The sequence below is a fragment of the Ruditapes philippinarum genome, unplaced genomic scaffold (genome assembly GCF_026571515.1).
Source record: "Ruditapes philippinarum isolate M1 unplaced genomic scaffold, ASM2657151v2 ctg5631_1_1_1_1, whole genome shotgun sequence".
In the NCBI taxonomy this organism is placed as follows: Eukaryota; Metazoa; Mollusca; class Bivalvia; order Venerida; family Veneridae; genus Ruditapes; species Ruditapes philippinarum.
In genome coordinates this window covers 1-14,347 of record NW_026863950.1, presented here as the reverse complement: position 1 = coordinate 14,347, position 14,347 = coordinate 1, and the positions used below count along the sequence as shown (strand labels likewise).

General features: G+C 31.1%; 1 protein-coding gene and 1 long non-coding RNA gene across 2 annotated transcripts; both read left to right on the top strand.

Moving 5' to 3' along the window:
- The first annotated feature begins 116 nt into the window (after nucleotides 1-116).
- LOC132723912 (uncharacterized) lies at nucleotides 117-1,912 on the top strand. Its single transcript, XR_009624811.1, has 3 exons — nucleotides 117-261; nucleotides 954-1,100; nucleotides 1,772-1,912. It is a non-coding gene; the product is annotated as an uncharacterized LOC132723912 (long non-coding RNA).
- On the top strand, nucleotides 1,913-4,443 carry LOC132723914 (obscurin-like). Its single transcript, XM_060708722.1, has 5 exons — nucleotides 1,913-1,918; nucleotides 2,186-2,321; nucleotides 3,020-3,166; nucleotides 3,807-4,085; nucleotides 4,394-4,443. The coding sequence occupies exons 1-5, from the start codon at nucleotides 1,913-1,915 to the stop codon at nucleotides 4,441-4,443; spliced, it is 618 nt and encodes a 205-aa protein (XP_060564705.1).
- Nucleotides 4,444-14,347: the final 9,904 nt, after the last annotated feature.

Below are 14,347 nucleotides of genomic sequence, written 5' to 3'. Positions count from 1 at the left end.
TTTGAATTTAAATGGGAGGAACTCAAGTATTCGTTGATTGAACTTTGTAAAAGTACAGACGCTGAATGTTAATGCAAAAGTCTAATAAAGTTTTTTTTTTTGATAATTCAAAAGACTTTCAGATAGGAAAAGAAGTAGATGAACACTTGAAAAGTACTGAAGATGTCAACAAGCATATTGAAATCGCTTCAGAATACCAATTACCTTCAAATTCGGTCCAAGATTTATACACTGAGGATTTGTCTGAAGTCGAAGATGATGGTAAGAAATTAATGTAAAAATATTACCATTGTATATGTCTCCTTAAGATATATTGTTAACTATTACAACCTTAATAAGGCACAGTTGCTGTTTATTTATCATTTTGTATTAATTTTGTAGATAGCATGAGAAAATATTTCATTTATGTCTCTTTTATTTTAATATCGATTTTGAAAACTTTTTAAATGAATTTTGATTCCATACTAAATTTATTTAACGCATTAATTAAAAACAATATAACGTCATTCTTTTTCAATAAATCTGATATGAAATCGTTACGAATTTATTATTTTATCTATCACATATTCTAATTATACGGATTAATCATTCCTCTCTGAATACTGTTCTTACAGACAAGAAAGAATATATACGAACTTTTCATACTGACATATACAAAGTGCTTTTTGATGATAGCAATGAAAATATTTATACACAAATAGAGTTTTTGTAATAACAATTCTGTGAAATTGTTTTGTAACTAACTTAGCCATCAAAGATCGATTGTGTTAAACGCATATTATACAAACGGCTTAATTTGAAGAAAAAAAGACCTACAAAGAGTGCTTTCTTTGACTTTGAAACTCTTGTACTTAAATGGGAAAAACTCATATACTCGTTGATTGACATTTGTAAAGGTACAGACGCTGAATGTAAATGCAAAAGTCTAATTAAGTTCTTTGATAAATCAAAAGACTTTCAGATAGGAAAAGAAGTAGATGAACACTTGAAAAGTACTGAAGATGTCAACAAGCATATTGAAATCGCTTCAGAATACCAATTACCTTCAAATTCGGTCCCAGATTTATACACTGAGGATTTGTCTGAAGTCGAAGATAATGGTAAGAAATTAATGTAAAAATATTACCATTGTATTTGTCTCCTTAAGATATATTGTAAACTATTACAACCTTAATAAGGCACAGTTGCTGTTTATTTATCATTTTGTATTAATTTTGTAGATAGCATGAGAAAATATTTCATTTATGTCTCTTTTATTTTAATATCGATTCTGAAAACTTTTAAAATGAATTTGGATTCCATATTAAATTTATTAAACGCGTTAAATAAAAACAATATAACGCCATTCTCTTTTAATAAATCTTTACGAATTAATTATTTTATCTATCACAAATTCTAATAATACGGATAAAACATACCTCTGTTTTTACAGACAAGAAAGAATATATACGAACTTTTCATACTGACATATACAAAGTGCTTTTTGATGATAGCAATGAAAATATTTATACACAAATAGAGTTTTTGGAATTACAATTCTGTGAAATTGTTTTGTAACTAACTTAGCCATCAAAGATCGATTGTGTTAAACGCATATTATACAAACGGCTTAATTTGAAGAAAAAAAGACCTACAAAGAGTGCTTTCTTTGACTTTGAAACTCTTGTACTTAAATGGGAAAAACTCATATACTCGTTGATTGACATTTGTTAAGGTACAGACGCTGAATGTAAATGCAAAAGTCTAATTAAGTTCTTTGATAAATCAAAAGACTTTCAGATAGGAAAAGAAGTAGGTGAACACTTGAAAAGGACTGAAGATGTCAACAAGCATATTGAAATCGCTTCAGAATACCAATTACCTTCAAATTCGGTCCCAGATTTATACACTGAGGATTTGACTGAAGTCGAAGATGATGGTAAGAAATTATGTAAAAATATTACCATTGTATATGTCTCCTTAAGATATATTGCAAACTATTACAACCTTAATAAGGCACAGTTGCTGTTTATTTAGTGTTAAACGCATATTATACAAACGACTTAATTTGAAGAAAAAAGACCTACAAAGAGTGCTTCCTTTGACTTTGAAACTTTTGTACTTAAATGGGAAAAAACTCATATACTCGTTGATTGAAATTTGTAAAGGTACAGACGCTGAATGTAAATGCAAAAGTATAATTAAGTTCTTTGATAAATCAAAAGACTTTCAGATAGGAAAAGATGTCAACAGGCATATTGAAATTGCTTCAAAATACCAATTACCTTCAAATTCGGTCCCAGATTTATACACTGAGGATTTGTCTGAAGTCGAAGATGATGGTAAGAAATTAATGTAAAAATATTCCCATTGTATATGTCTCCTTAAGATATATTGTAAACTATTACAACCTTAATAAGGCACAGTTGCTGTTTATTTATCATTTTGTATTAATTTTGTAGATAGCATGAGAAAATATTTCATTAATGTCTCTTTTATTTTAATATCGATTATACTGAAAACTTTTAAATGAATTTGGATTCCATTTTTTATTTATTAAACGCATAAAATAAAAAGAAAATATAACGCGAGTCTCGTTCAATAAATCTGATATGAAATCTTTACGATTTTATTATTTTATCTATCACATATTTTAATTATACGGATAAAACATACCTCTCTGAATACTGTTCTTACAGACAAGAAAGAATATATACGAACGTTTTATACTGATTATATACAAATTGCTTTTTGATGATACCAATGAAAATATTTGTACAAAATAGAGATTTTGGAATAACAACTCTGTGAAATTGTTTTTTTTAACTAACTTTGCCATCAAATATCGATTGTGTTAAACGCATATTATACAAACGGCTTAACTTGAAAAAAAACCTACAAAGTGTGCTTCGTTTGACTTTGAAACTTTTGTACTTAAATGCATGGGAGGAACTCAAGTTCTCGTTGATTGAACTTTGTAAAGGTACAGACGCTGTATGTAAATGCAAAAGTCTAATTGAGTTCTTTGATAAATCAAAAGACTTTCAGATAGAAAAAGAAGTAGATGAACACTTGAAAAGTACTGAAGATGTCAACAAGCATATTGAAATCGCTTCAGAATACCAATTACCTTCAAATTCGGTCCCAGATTTATACACTGAGGATTTGCCTGAAGTCGAAGATAATGGTAAGAAATTAATGTAAAAATATTACCATTGTATATGTCTCCTTAAGATATATTGTAAACTATTACAACCTTAATAAGGCACAGTTGCTGTTTATTTATCATTTTGTATTAATTTTTTAGATAGCATGAGAAAATATTTCATTTATGTCTCTTTTATTTTAATATCGATTCTGAAAACTTTTTAAGTTTAAATTTAGGTTCCATATTAAATTTATTAAACGCGTTAAATAAAAAATATATAATGCGAGTCTTGTTCAATAAAGCTGATATGAAATATTTACGAATTTATTATTTTATCTCATATTTTATCACATATTCTAATTATACGGATTATTGGAAGTGACATATTCCCAATGGGGAATGAGACGCATGAAAAAGTTACAATTATGATTTGTTTACTAAATCAAAAAGCTACATAACATCTTCAGAAATATAACCGCACAGACATGCAAAGCAGTGGAAACGGCTTGTTTACATATTTAATGCATAGCTGTACTAATGCATAGCGAGTCATGCTGAACAGCAATGTGATAACCTGTAATAAACAAACGTGAAACACTTACCGAGTCTACTATTTAATAAATACTCTTAAAACGAATGACCTTAGTATTTTTTAAATATATCCTATATTTCATCACAGATAACGAGAAACCGATCATACAATTTGTTAAACATCTTTCAAACAAAGTTGTTGACGTGGGGGAGTCAATCGCTCTTGCTTGTGAGCTCAACAAAGATGATTGTCATGCCATTTGGTCGAAAAATGGTAAACACCTTACGGACATGGACTCTAACTACATTTTAGCAGCGAACAAATGCAGCCATTTCCTTATTGTTCCAAGTGCAACGACAGAAGACAGCGGCACGTACTCTTGTTCATACAAAAATCAGTCAACATCTGCTTCCGTTATAGTGTCCAGTATGTTTGTGTTTATTCAATTGTTATGTGAGGTTATTATACATTGTTAAGTACAATACTGTTTTCTATTGGACGAGTTTACGGCAAATTCTATTGGACGAGTACACAGCTAATTCTTTCGGAAGAGTACGCAGCTGCTAAAGCTATACTCAGAAAAAATTGTACATTTATTTAAGCAAAATATTGGCAACTTTGTACCAAATTTTGCAGAACTGTATTGCCTACAAAATGGTTTAGATGTAATTTTGTTGATTAAAGCTTCCGAGGGATCACACTTTATCCAGATTTTATTTTTACATTTTATGCAGATCTGATAATCATGAAAAGTTCTGATTACGTGGAAACAGATGAGAGGTGAAAAATGATTTTTTCTATCAAAATTTATTTCAAAGTGCTGCAACTTCTCAAGGGATTGAGATAGAGTCGAAGGCTTTTCAGCGTTGGTCAAACGTTACCTTATGATCAATCTGGGGTCATTTATAGCCTCTCACAAGTCCAAAATTTTCTTGGCGATCAGGGGAACTACCGCCCCCCTTCAAACCCCCAAAACAGAAGGGGCACATCCCCCTTCTTGCAACCCCCTGATGTATCTTTTGGATGGGGGGCGGCGCCGAAAAAGTGCTCACTTTTTTAGCAACATTTCTCAAACGAAAACATGTGTTTGGGGCCCAAATGGGATATTTTTTCACAATTTGAGGCCTAAAAGATGGGGGGTCGAAAGTGCGTTGTTTCGCGTATATATGAGGTAAAGGGTTAACAAAAGATGATGAAAAACTTTTGAATTACCCAAAATCTAGTTTTTCCATGTTAACATGTGGTCTTTCACCTAATTTTGGTGAAAAAATGTTGTTTTATAACATTTTTTTTATTTTTTTTTAGTTAACCCTATCCCTCATGAGCATAATTATTGTGAAAAATGGCCATTTTCATTGAAAAGCCTCCTGTTACAAGTTCAAATTGCTATGAAACTATGAAAAATGCTTCAATACTAATCAAACTTGGCACAAATGTTCAAAGGCTTTTCAGCGTTGGTTACACGTTACCTTATGATCGACCTGGGGTCATTTTTAGTCTCTTACAATCCAAAATTTTCTTGGCGATCAGGGGGACTACCGCCCCCTTCAACCCCCACCCCCATAACAGAAGGGGGCACATCCCCCTTCTGGCAACCACCTGATGTATCTTTTGGATGAGAGGCGGCGCCGAAAAAGTGCTCACTTTTTTAGCAACATTTCTCAAACGAAAACATATGTTTGGGGCCCAAATATGATTTTTTTTCACTATTTGGGGCCTAAAAGAGGGAGGGGGTCAAAAGTGCGTTGATTCGCGTATATATGAGGTAAAGGGTTAAGACTACATTGTATTATTATGATGATATTACAAAAATATGATACATATGCCAATTGTCACGACAATAACAACAACAACAACAACAACAAAATGTTATATAATGTGGCTTGTGGCTTATTTTTCTTAAATTGTTTTACAGCAGATGTAAAAAAAGTATATAGCAACATTCTTCTTCTGGATTTAGATATAGGATGTGATGTAATAATTAGAAAATACTATTTTATCTTCTTTTTAGAAAGATGAAGAGCTTCGACAATTGCAAGAAAAGCTTAAAGGTTTGTATCATAATTTTATTTCCAATACTTAGTATTTCACGTTGTTTGATCAGAAAAAAACTTGTATGATGAACAGAGTAGTTGTATTAAAGGTACATTATGCCGCAAAAACGATTTTTTTTCTATTATCATGAGTTTTATAACAATAAGATAATGGTTTTACAGCATGTTAGATGTGTATCATGTGAAGAAATTAGCTGTAAATGTGCAATTATCCGTAATAAAAGTAGCAAAATGTAAACAGTGTTCTGGCTTCCATACAAAATAGTAGATCACTTCAACAGTACTAATTGTCAAAAAGCAACAGAAGCAAAATAATGTTCAAATAATTTGCGTATGAGTAACTTTTTAGAAACTACAACAATACATCAAAGATAAAAAGGCCTTCGGGAAATAAAAGTAAAATCATTTCTGAGACATATTTGGCCTTTAAAGGGGCTTGTTTTATATAATGGTTTCGTATTATTGTTTTATTTGCTCAAAAGGAGGCAAATAGTAGGGGTGTAACAATACGGCAAAAACCGTATTGCAATATATTGCCATTTTGCCGAAGCGTATTGCAATATATTGGAATACGTATTGTTGTGTATATGTTCTGATGTAAAGATGGAGTAACATTATATATTATTATTATATGTATATATTTTTAATAGAAACTTAATAAAAATGTAAGGAATAAATAGAATGTAAAGTGTCACACAATTTGATAAAATCTGGGTCGGATATTTTATCTTATGTTGGTGCTAATAAAATTCTAAGATTATAGAAAAGTAAAACGATTCATGATTAAGAAAATGATTTACAAGTTAAATTCGATTAATGGCTGATTTTTCATTCGATTAATGACTGATTTTGCAGTAGTTATCACCATATTTCTACTGCGTAACTAAGTCAGTAAGGGCAATTTTGCATATGTTGACCACTTGGTTATTTTGGTGGATTGTAAGAGCCGTTCACTTTCATTTTTTTCACTGCACAATATCTTATTTTTAAATACATTTTCTTCAACATAAGCACAGTTCTTGAGACAATTAATTCATAAATGAGCAGTAACATGGATAAATAAGGTTGCTGACAAAATATTTGTACACATTGCTATATACAATATAGAAAGAAACAACAAAATAACAATTGCTTAAGAAGAAATCAATCCGTGATTTTCACAAAAAAATATTGAAGAAAACCTTGATGCCATGGAAAGAACACATACATATCTTTTCTCTAACACAGTATCCTATTATCTCAATGCGTGTTGTATGCGTGATACAATAATAATGTAAATTATGAATAATTCTTTCATTTTGACATGTTGTATCCAGGTTACTGCAATCAACAAGAAGTTTTAATTTTGTTACCGCGCTTAAAATCACAACCTGTAAGATTTCATGCTTTTATATCAAGATTAAATTTGTAGAAATGAATAATGCTACATCACTGTTTGCAATATGTTCGTACAATGCTACCTTTTATTATGATATATATGGAACAGCGTTCAAAATCTAACAAATCCATTAAAGGCTCGCATAAGTAGTTTCCTTTGCTTTCATAGATTTTTTGTATGTTCAGATGACAACAGCAAGGTGGGCGAAATTATGTGTGAGAAACATGATGGTACAGTAAGCACATGGTATTGCATGGAACATGCTCAGGCTTTTTGCAGTTCCTGTAAGGAGAATGATCATAGGTAATGCATCATTTACGTTTCAGATTTAAATATATCCATCACAAATGTTTAAAATAGTATATTTATGAATGTTAAGAATAAAAACATACTCCGATGATAGATGAAAGTGCTGGATCGATTTCATTTTTTTTTATTTTTTTATTTATAAACAAAACTCATCATTAACCAACCTTTTGTATTTAATCCAAATCAACCGAAAGCTCACATTTTCACGTATCTGTACATTGTCATTGTAAGAGAAAGCTATCCGCTCAAAAAATTTATAACTAAAATAAGTGAATCAATTTTGTTTGATGGAAACAGGCTTTAAATAAAGAGATAAAAAAAATTCTTGAATTTTCAACAGATAAAAATAAAATTTTGAATAAAATATATTGTTCTTAATTCCGAAATGAGATATTGAATGGTAAAAATTATTATGTTATTCAATGCTAGGGTAAAGATTATCGGACTGTCAATAACTTTCTTAAAATCGCTGTTTATATGAATAAGACAATCTGACCGAATTTATACACTGGCTCTATGAATGGTTGCCGAATCGCTCAGATGAATGAATAAAATCGAGATAAGAATAAGGTTAATGGTATATTTAGACATAAATCACGACCGCTTGGGAGCTCTGTTTTCTAGACCATGTACTGGCCTGTTATTGTTGCGCTTGTTTGTCGATGTTTTAAGTAGATGAAACATTTATATTAGTAATATCTGCAATGGCATTTTGGCATAATAGAAGCTTTGTGATACAAGTTGAAAATTTTCAGATCATTATGACTTTAGGCACACAAAACGGGGTAAAATAAAACTTACTTTATGAAATGATCTTGCTCATGTAAATTTGGAAATTACATGTCAGCAAATCAAATAAAATACTAAGTACATGTACTGCAAAAATATTACTTCCTTAACTTTACGGAAATAAGTAGTTAGAAGCTGAACACGAAAATGTATACGTTGTAGAAACTCAAAAATGGAGAGAACTTACTTGGTCTTCTATGTCGCATTACTATATTTTATTCAGCCTTACACGTCTTTTCCGGATAACTTTACTCCGTTTGATCATCATTTAGATATAATAATGTCCTTCGTATATTTCTATTGAGGGAAAATACCTGTTCGCCAATTAAATTTGACATCCAAACAACTTATTTTTACTTTCAGACTTGAACATAGTTAGCTACAAAGTCAATCACGTTTAGGTTTAATCCAACCAGAAACTTAAGTCTAATCTTTACCCTATAGGGATCCGGTAGTCATTAATTGAGCATTTTTTACAGTTTTGGTCATTTGATTGAAAAAATGTACAATCGATTTTCACAATTGCATCATTGGACTGATATATATTTAATTTAAAACTTATTATATGACAAAAAACTTTATTTATTGTTTAGGAATATTCCATTTAACAAATTAGTGTATAGTGCTGATTCAGGAAACAACACAAGCGAGTTCCCCATTGATAAGAAAGAGATCTATATTTCTGTATACTTGATATCAAACACTCATACGGGCATCTCACTTCAAATATTATGTGCAATCTTATGTTTTTGAGAATAGTGGAACGGATACAGATAAATGTTTTTGCACATTCAAGAAGAAACATCTGGTTGTTCTACGTTAATGATGTAAAACGAAATAACTGTGAATCTTATTATTTTATAGCCTTATTCGAAAAGTGTGCTTTATTGTAGAAGAGGATAGAGCTCGAGGTTGTACAGTTTTAACTGTTACAATTTGGCGACAATATCTTTGTTTATAAATAACGTTTTAAGCAAATCAAAGTCCTAGTAACTATGCGATTTTCTGTAGAATTATACGCTACGACTACGTATACTTCATTAAAAAGAGATATTCCGAGAGATAATTTCTTCTTTTCTTCTGGTATGCCATTATTTGTCACTAATTTTAAAGCGTTTGATAAAATACATTCCCACAAAGGCGATCGCAACACTTTTTTTTTACTTAAATTTTTCCATGGTAATACATATACCTTTCTTGAAGTACCCCATGCAAAATTTTGTTTTAGTATTATATACTCAAATCATCAATGAGCATGATTTTCAGTTGAGTTGAGAACAAAATGCATATATAATGCTTGTGCAATTTTAAACATTTAAGATAGCATTACGTTTGCATGTTAACAATTGTTATCTTTATCTTTTTATTTGATATGCTATTTTTCTTATAGGATGTGTTCAGAACCAAGGGAATTTAAAAAAAGACATACAGACGATACGCCCATATCATTTGCGTTGAACCAATCACGTGTATTTAAAGGTCGTATAATCACTATATGTGCACTAAATAATAGACAATTTCTTGCACAGATGGAGGAAGAGTTAAAATATAAATTTTATAAGTTCAGCGAAAGCTTCAAGCCAATAGCATGTTGCCCTTCACAAGTGTCTGAAATTACTAGTCTTTGTTACATAGGTAACAACAAAGCTGTGTTTTATCAAAAAAGCTACCTACTAGAATTTGTATGTGTGGGAACCTTAAAAATTCTTCAACAAAAAGTTAAGTTAAAATATGAAGCAATATGTTTAGTTTGTCATGGGGACATGATTTATGCTTTCGATGGTAACGTTGTGTTCACTTGTACGACAGATGGGACACATGTATGTACACTCACTTCATTACCCAAACATAAAGAATGCCATGTTTCAAGTAAAAGTAGTTTAACAGTAAGCGACGATGAGAAATTTATTTACTGTTTAGATAGACATATTTGTATATACAAACTTAATAGCAATAATGGAAAGGTTGTAATGGGATTAGACCTACGCCGACTACAAGTTTCTCCGCATCTGACCCAAAAAGCAATTGACCATTCCCTTGTACGTAATGTACGTTTACCAAACGTCAGTGAGGTAAGTCTAAGTCCACCAGTCGATGTGTACTGCATTGGAAACGGTCAAGTTATAGTCTGTGATAAGATAGGCCATGTTTTAAAAGTGAACAGTAAAGATGAATATACACAAACAAAAATAGATGACATAAAAAGAAGTTCTGATTTCTCTTACACTTCATTTGACAGAAAAACGTCGAGTCTTATTGTAGTGGATGATGACATCTTGAAGCTTTTTACATTGAAATGGAATGATGAAATTAATTTATTATAAACAATGCAGATCGGAAATGCCTCGTTCAGCACGACACTATTGTTGTGATTGTGATACTTTTAATTCTGTCTCTTTGGCTTTTTTCTCGTTGGCCTTACTTGAAAATTGTTAAATCACCCTTCGGATATGTTGCCCGCTTTTGTAATTTGTATTTTGATATCATCTTTGATTTGCAGTCGTTATTACCTCTGATCAACTTTCAAAATTCCATTCTATTGAGTTTCGCCCATTATTGGCGTTTTTATGGCAAACGCATTCTTTGACTTATGAACCATACGTCAATTGTAATAGAACGGCACTAATGCAGTATTCTTTAAACATAAACTAGTTGTGACTTCAATATTTGATGGAGTCGAAAGAATAGGGATTTTAATTTACCTTCATAATTTACCCTTTTTATATATTTTCTTCAGAAAAAAATCGTATTATTTCATCATTTTTATCTCAATTGATTTGATTGGTTACATATAATTTGAACTTTTTAAGCATCTTGTTTTGAACAGTTATAATAAGCTTTGTCCAATATAATTAAATGAATTATTTTCTGTAATGAATGAATTATTGAAATGTATACGAGGTTTTCGTGTCCATTGTTTTGATTATTTAGAATAAAAACTTCAGCAAAGCAACAGCATTGAAACTAATACATATTCTGTATTCGCGGAGGTTTGGCTTTCTGTTAATCAACTCTGTTCTGTTGGTCTGTTGACGATATTACATATTTATTTTTAGGCTTTGTAAGCATTTTATTGAGCTCCCGAATTTTGCAGGCATGTATAACCTTACAAAATATTTAAAATAAAAAATATTCTATTGAAATTTACAACAAACTTTTATGTTGATACTTCATTTAGGATATATAATTTATTTTAGTTTGATAATTATTATTTATAATCATACATTGTTCCCTCTATAGAGAATTATCTCCGTTGCGCCAATTATTAGTCCATTTCGCAGTCATTTTGCCAGGATAAAATTGTAAAGTGTACGGGCTAGCTGTTACATAAACTTTTATCAAATGAAATGATTGGCACAATAAAACTTTCAAATTAATGATATATATATTTTCTTATGGCTTCGTTGCCAGAAGATTTATCAGAAATGATTAGAAAATGATTTGTTCAAACAAATTCAATTGAAAAGTTTTGATAACAAGAACGTGCCCTTATTTCGAAATGGTTTATTTATAAAATAGAGGTATTGATTATCAAGCTATTCAAATATACAGAAAAACCACTTGGGTATAAATTGTTCGATACTTTAGTACTAACAATTACACCTAACTCTATGTTAAAGTGATGCAATTAATAGACTTCGTAAATAGTCCCAGATTCCAAGTTAATTATCTGAAATATTAATTATGATGTTCACTATTCGGTAGCTGGGCAGGGACTTACTGCCCAGTTGTGATGTCCGCAGCTTTGAATTCTATTTATAAAGTAGTTATATTTAATGATCGTTTATTGAAGGTGATGAAATCATGCGTCCTAAAGATATTGATATTTGGTCGAAATATTGGTGCGAACTGTTTTATGTTTGTTAAATTGGTGTGGATGCAGAGAATACGAGATGTTGATACTATGAGTTTATTTCTAAGACTGTCTAACAATATGTAGTCACTAAGTAGGCGGAGCCTAACAATCAAGTTTAAAGGTACTGCATGCAATATATATTTAATGTAGAATTAAATATGAAACAATATATTTAATGTAAAATAATATGAAACAATATATATTTAATGTAGAATTAAATATGAAACACGAACAGCATAATGTTCGAATTATTTTGAGGACGAACTGTTTTGTAATTTTTCAAATAGCAAAAATATGTTTGCAATATGAAATAATGGTTATGAATAAATTAAATATAATTAATTCTTAGTTACGTATTGTTTACTTATTTATTAAAGATTAAATTACTAGATAAAACAAAAGATTGCATATTTGTCTGGAATTTAGGTATAGAACAACTAAATTTGATAAAAAAAAGTTTATCGTCAAAGAATCAAAAATAACCCTTTTGCATATATTTGCGATTCATTTTAAAACTTTTTTTACTCAGCTAATCTATTTTATAACTTAAATGTTAAGCATACGTGATGCCTGCTGTGCAAAAAAAAATCCGTTGCGCACGTAGCGCCAAAAAAATATCCGTTGCGTATTTTAGTCATACCCTTTGTTACCTGTCCGAATTTGGTTCCCGTCATTAGAATATAGACTGGCTCATTGACACGTTATTTATTAGGTAAATTAAAAAAAGATAAAGATAAAAAGAATTTGATATTCAAACATGGCCCTATCATTCCAGTTAAACCTTTATTTCTTTATTTTGATTTCTATAAGCTCAGTGACATGTTGGACATCAGAAAGGTTATTTTAATAGATTTGAAAACAGAGTGATTTTGTTAAAACATAAAAATAAAAGCAATACTAAATCCCCCATTGCTGATTAAACAATGGCATAATTACTAGCCGCCTGTGCACGCGGTGTCTAATGAAAAGTTTTACTATATTTTAATGCATACTGTCACTTGCCTGTGCACGACCTGTTGGAGAAGGGGGATTGGCCTTGTAGACATTAATCGTTCGCAATTCTTTTCTATATATTCTTAGCTCAGTACTTAACGTGCGTGTTTACCATTTAAATTAAGTTTCAAAAACAGTATTAAATCTGTCTCTTTGAGTAACAAATGTAAACAACCGAAAAGAAGCAATTTCTCCCTCTGGCTCGAAACGTAGTCGATCAAACAATTTCTAAATAAATTTGGCCCTAATAAGCTTTATCGAGAACTAAATATAGCGTTTGTGTAGGACTATGTAAAGAAGTGTTGCACGTGGAGTGGGAGGTAAGCCTACTGATATAAAATTTCCAACATTGCTACTTTTTGTAACGTTTACGAATTTTTCTTTCCAGTAAGTGAGAAAATCTGATCGAAACACACTAAGACCATAACATAATACGGCCTGACATTCTCAAATGTTTCGAACTACAACATGTTAGTTATTTATATTTTGTCAGTACTTTGTCATACTTCCTAGTCCTATCAATGCTAACGAGGCAGTATTGGGACACACAAGTAAATACACAAGTCGCAATTCCCTCCTGCAAAATCCAACATAGTCTAAGACTTCCGAAGTATATCGTATTGGATACAACGAGATTTGTATGCATTGTCTTTTTATGCCACCGCAGCATCTGCGATGCGGTGTTGTAAAAATGTGTTGTTTTTACCTTAATTGTAAGTGTTTATTAAAATGGTGTTGGAGCGTTTACAAAACATTTACTGGTGGACATTTTTGGTAAATGTTGTCAATTACGTAACCTAAAATGCCATTATGTAGCCAATTTTTAATAACATGTGTAACCGCCACATGCCAAGATGATAAGCTAAACTTGTCACCTTACACCCGGCAGTTTGATATGACCACTACTGAAATTTTATTTGGGCAAGTGTACGAACCACCTTTAGTCAGCAACTGGAACAAGCACTGCAACAAGAATAGCATAATTTACCTCAAAATCGCATTAGACTCCTTACATGTAGAATGAGGAGACAGGTTGAGGGTATCATCGGGGCTCATGGCGGTTACACATGTTATTAGAAATGTATGTGCGTGTATGTGTGTATGCCTGGCGTTGTGCGTGCGTACGTGCGTGTGTCCGCGCGCGCGCGTGTGTGTGTAACGTGTATAGTCAATATGAAGTTGTGCTATATTATTGTTACAATGTAATTATCGCTCTTAGCATAGAATGAACACAGGCAAACGTTGAAGAGTCTTCAGTTTTTACTTCTTACTAAAAAAAGCTATGCTAGTTTTTTTAGTTATTTATTAA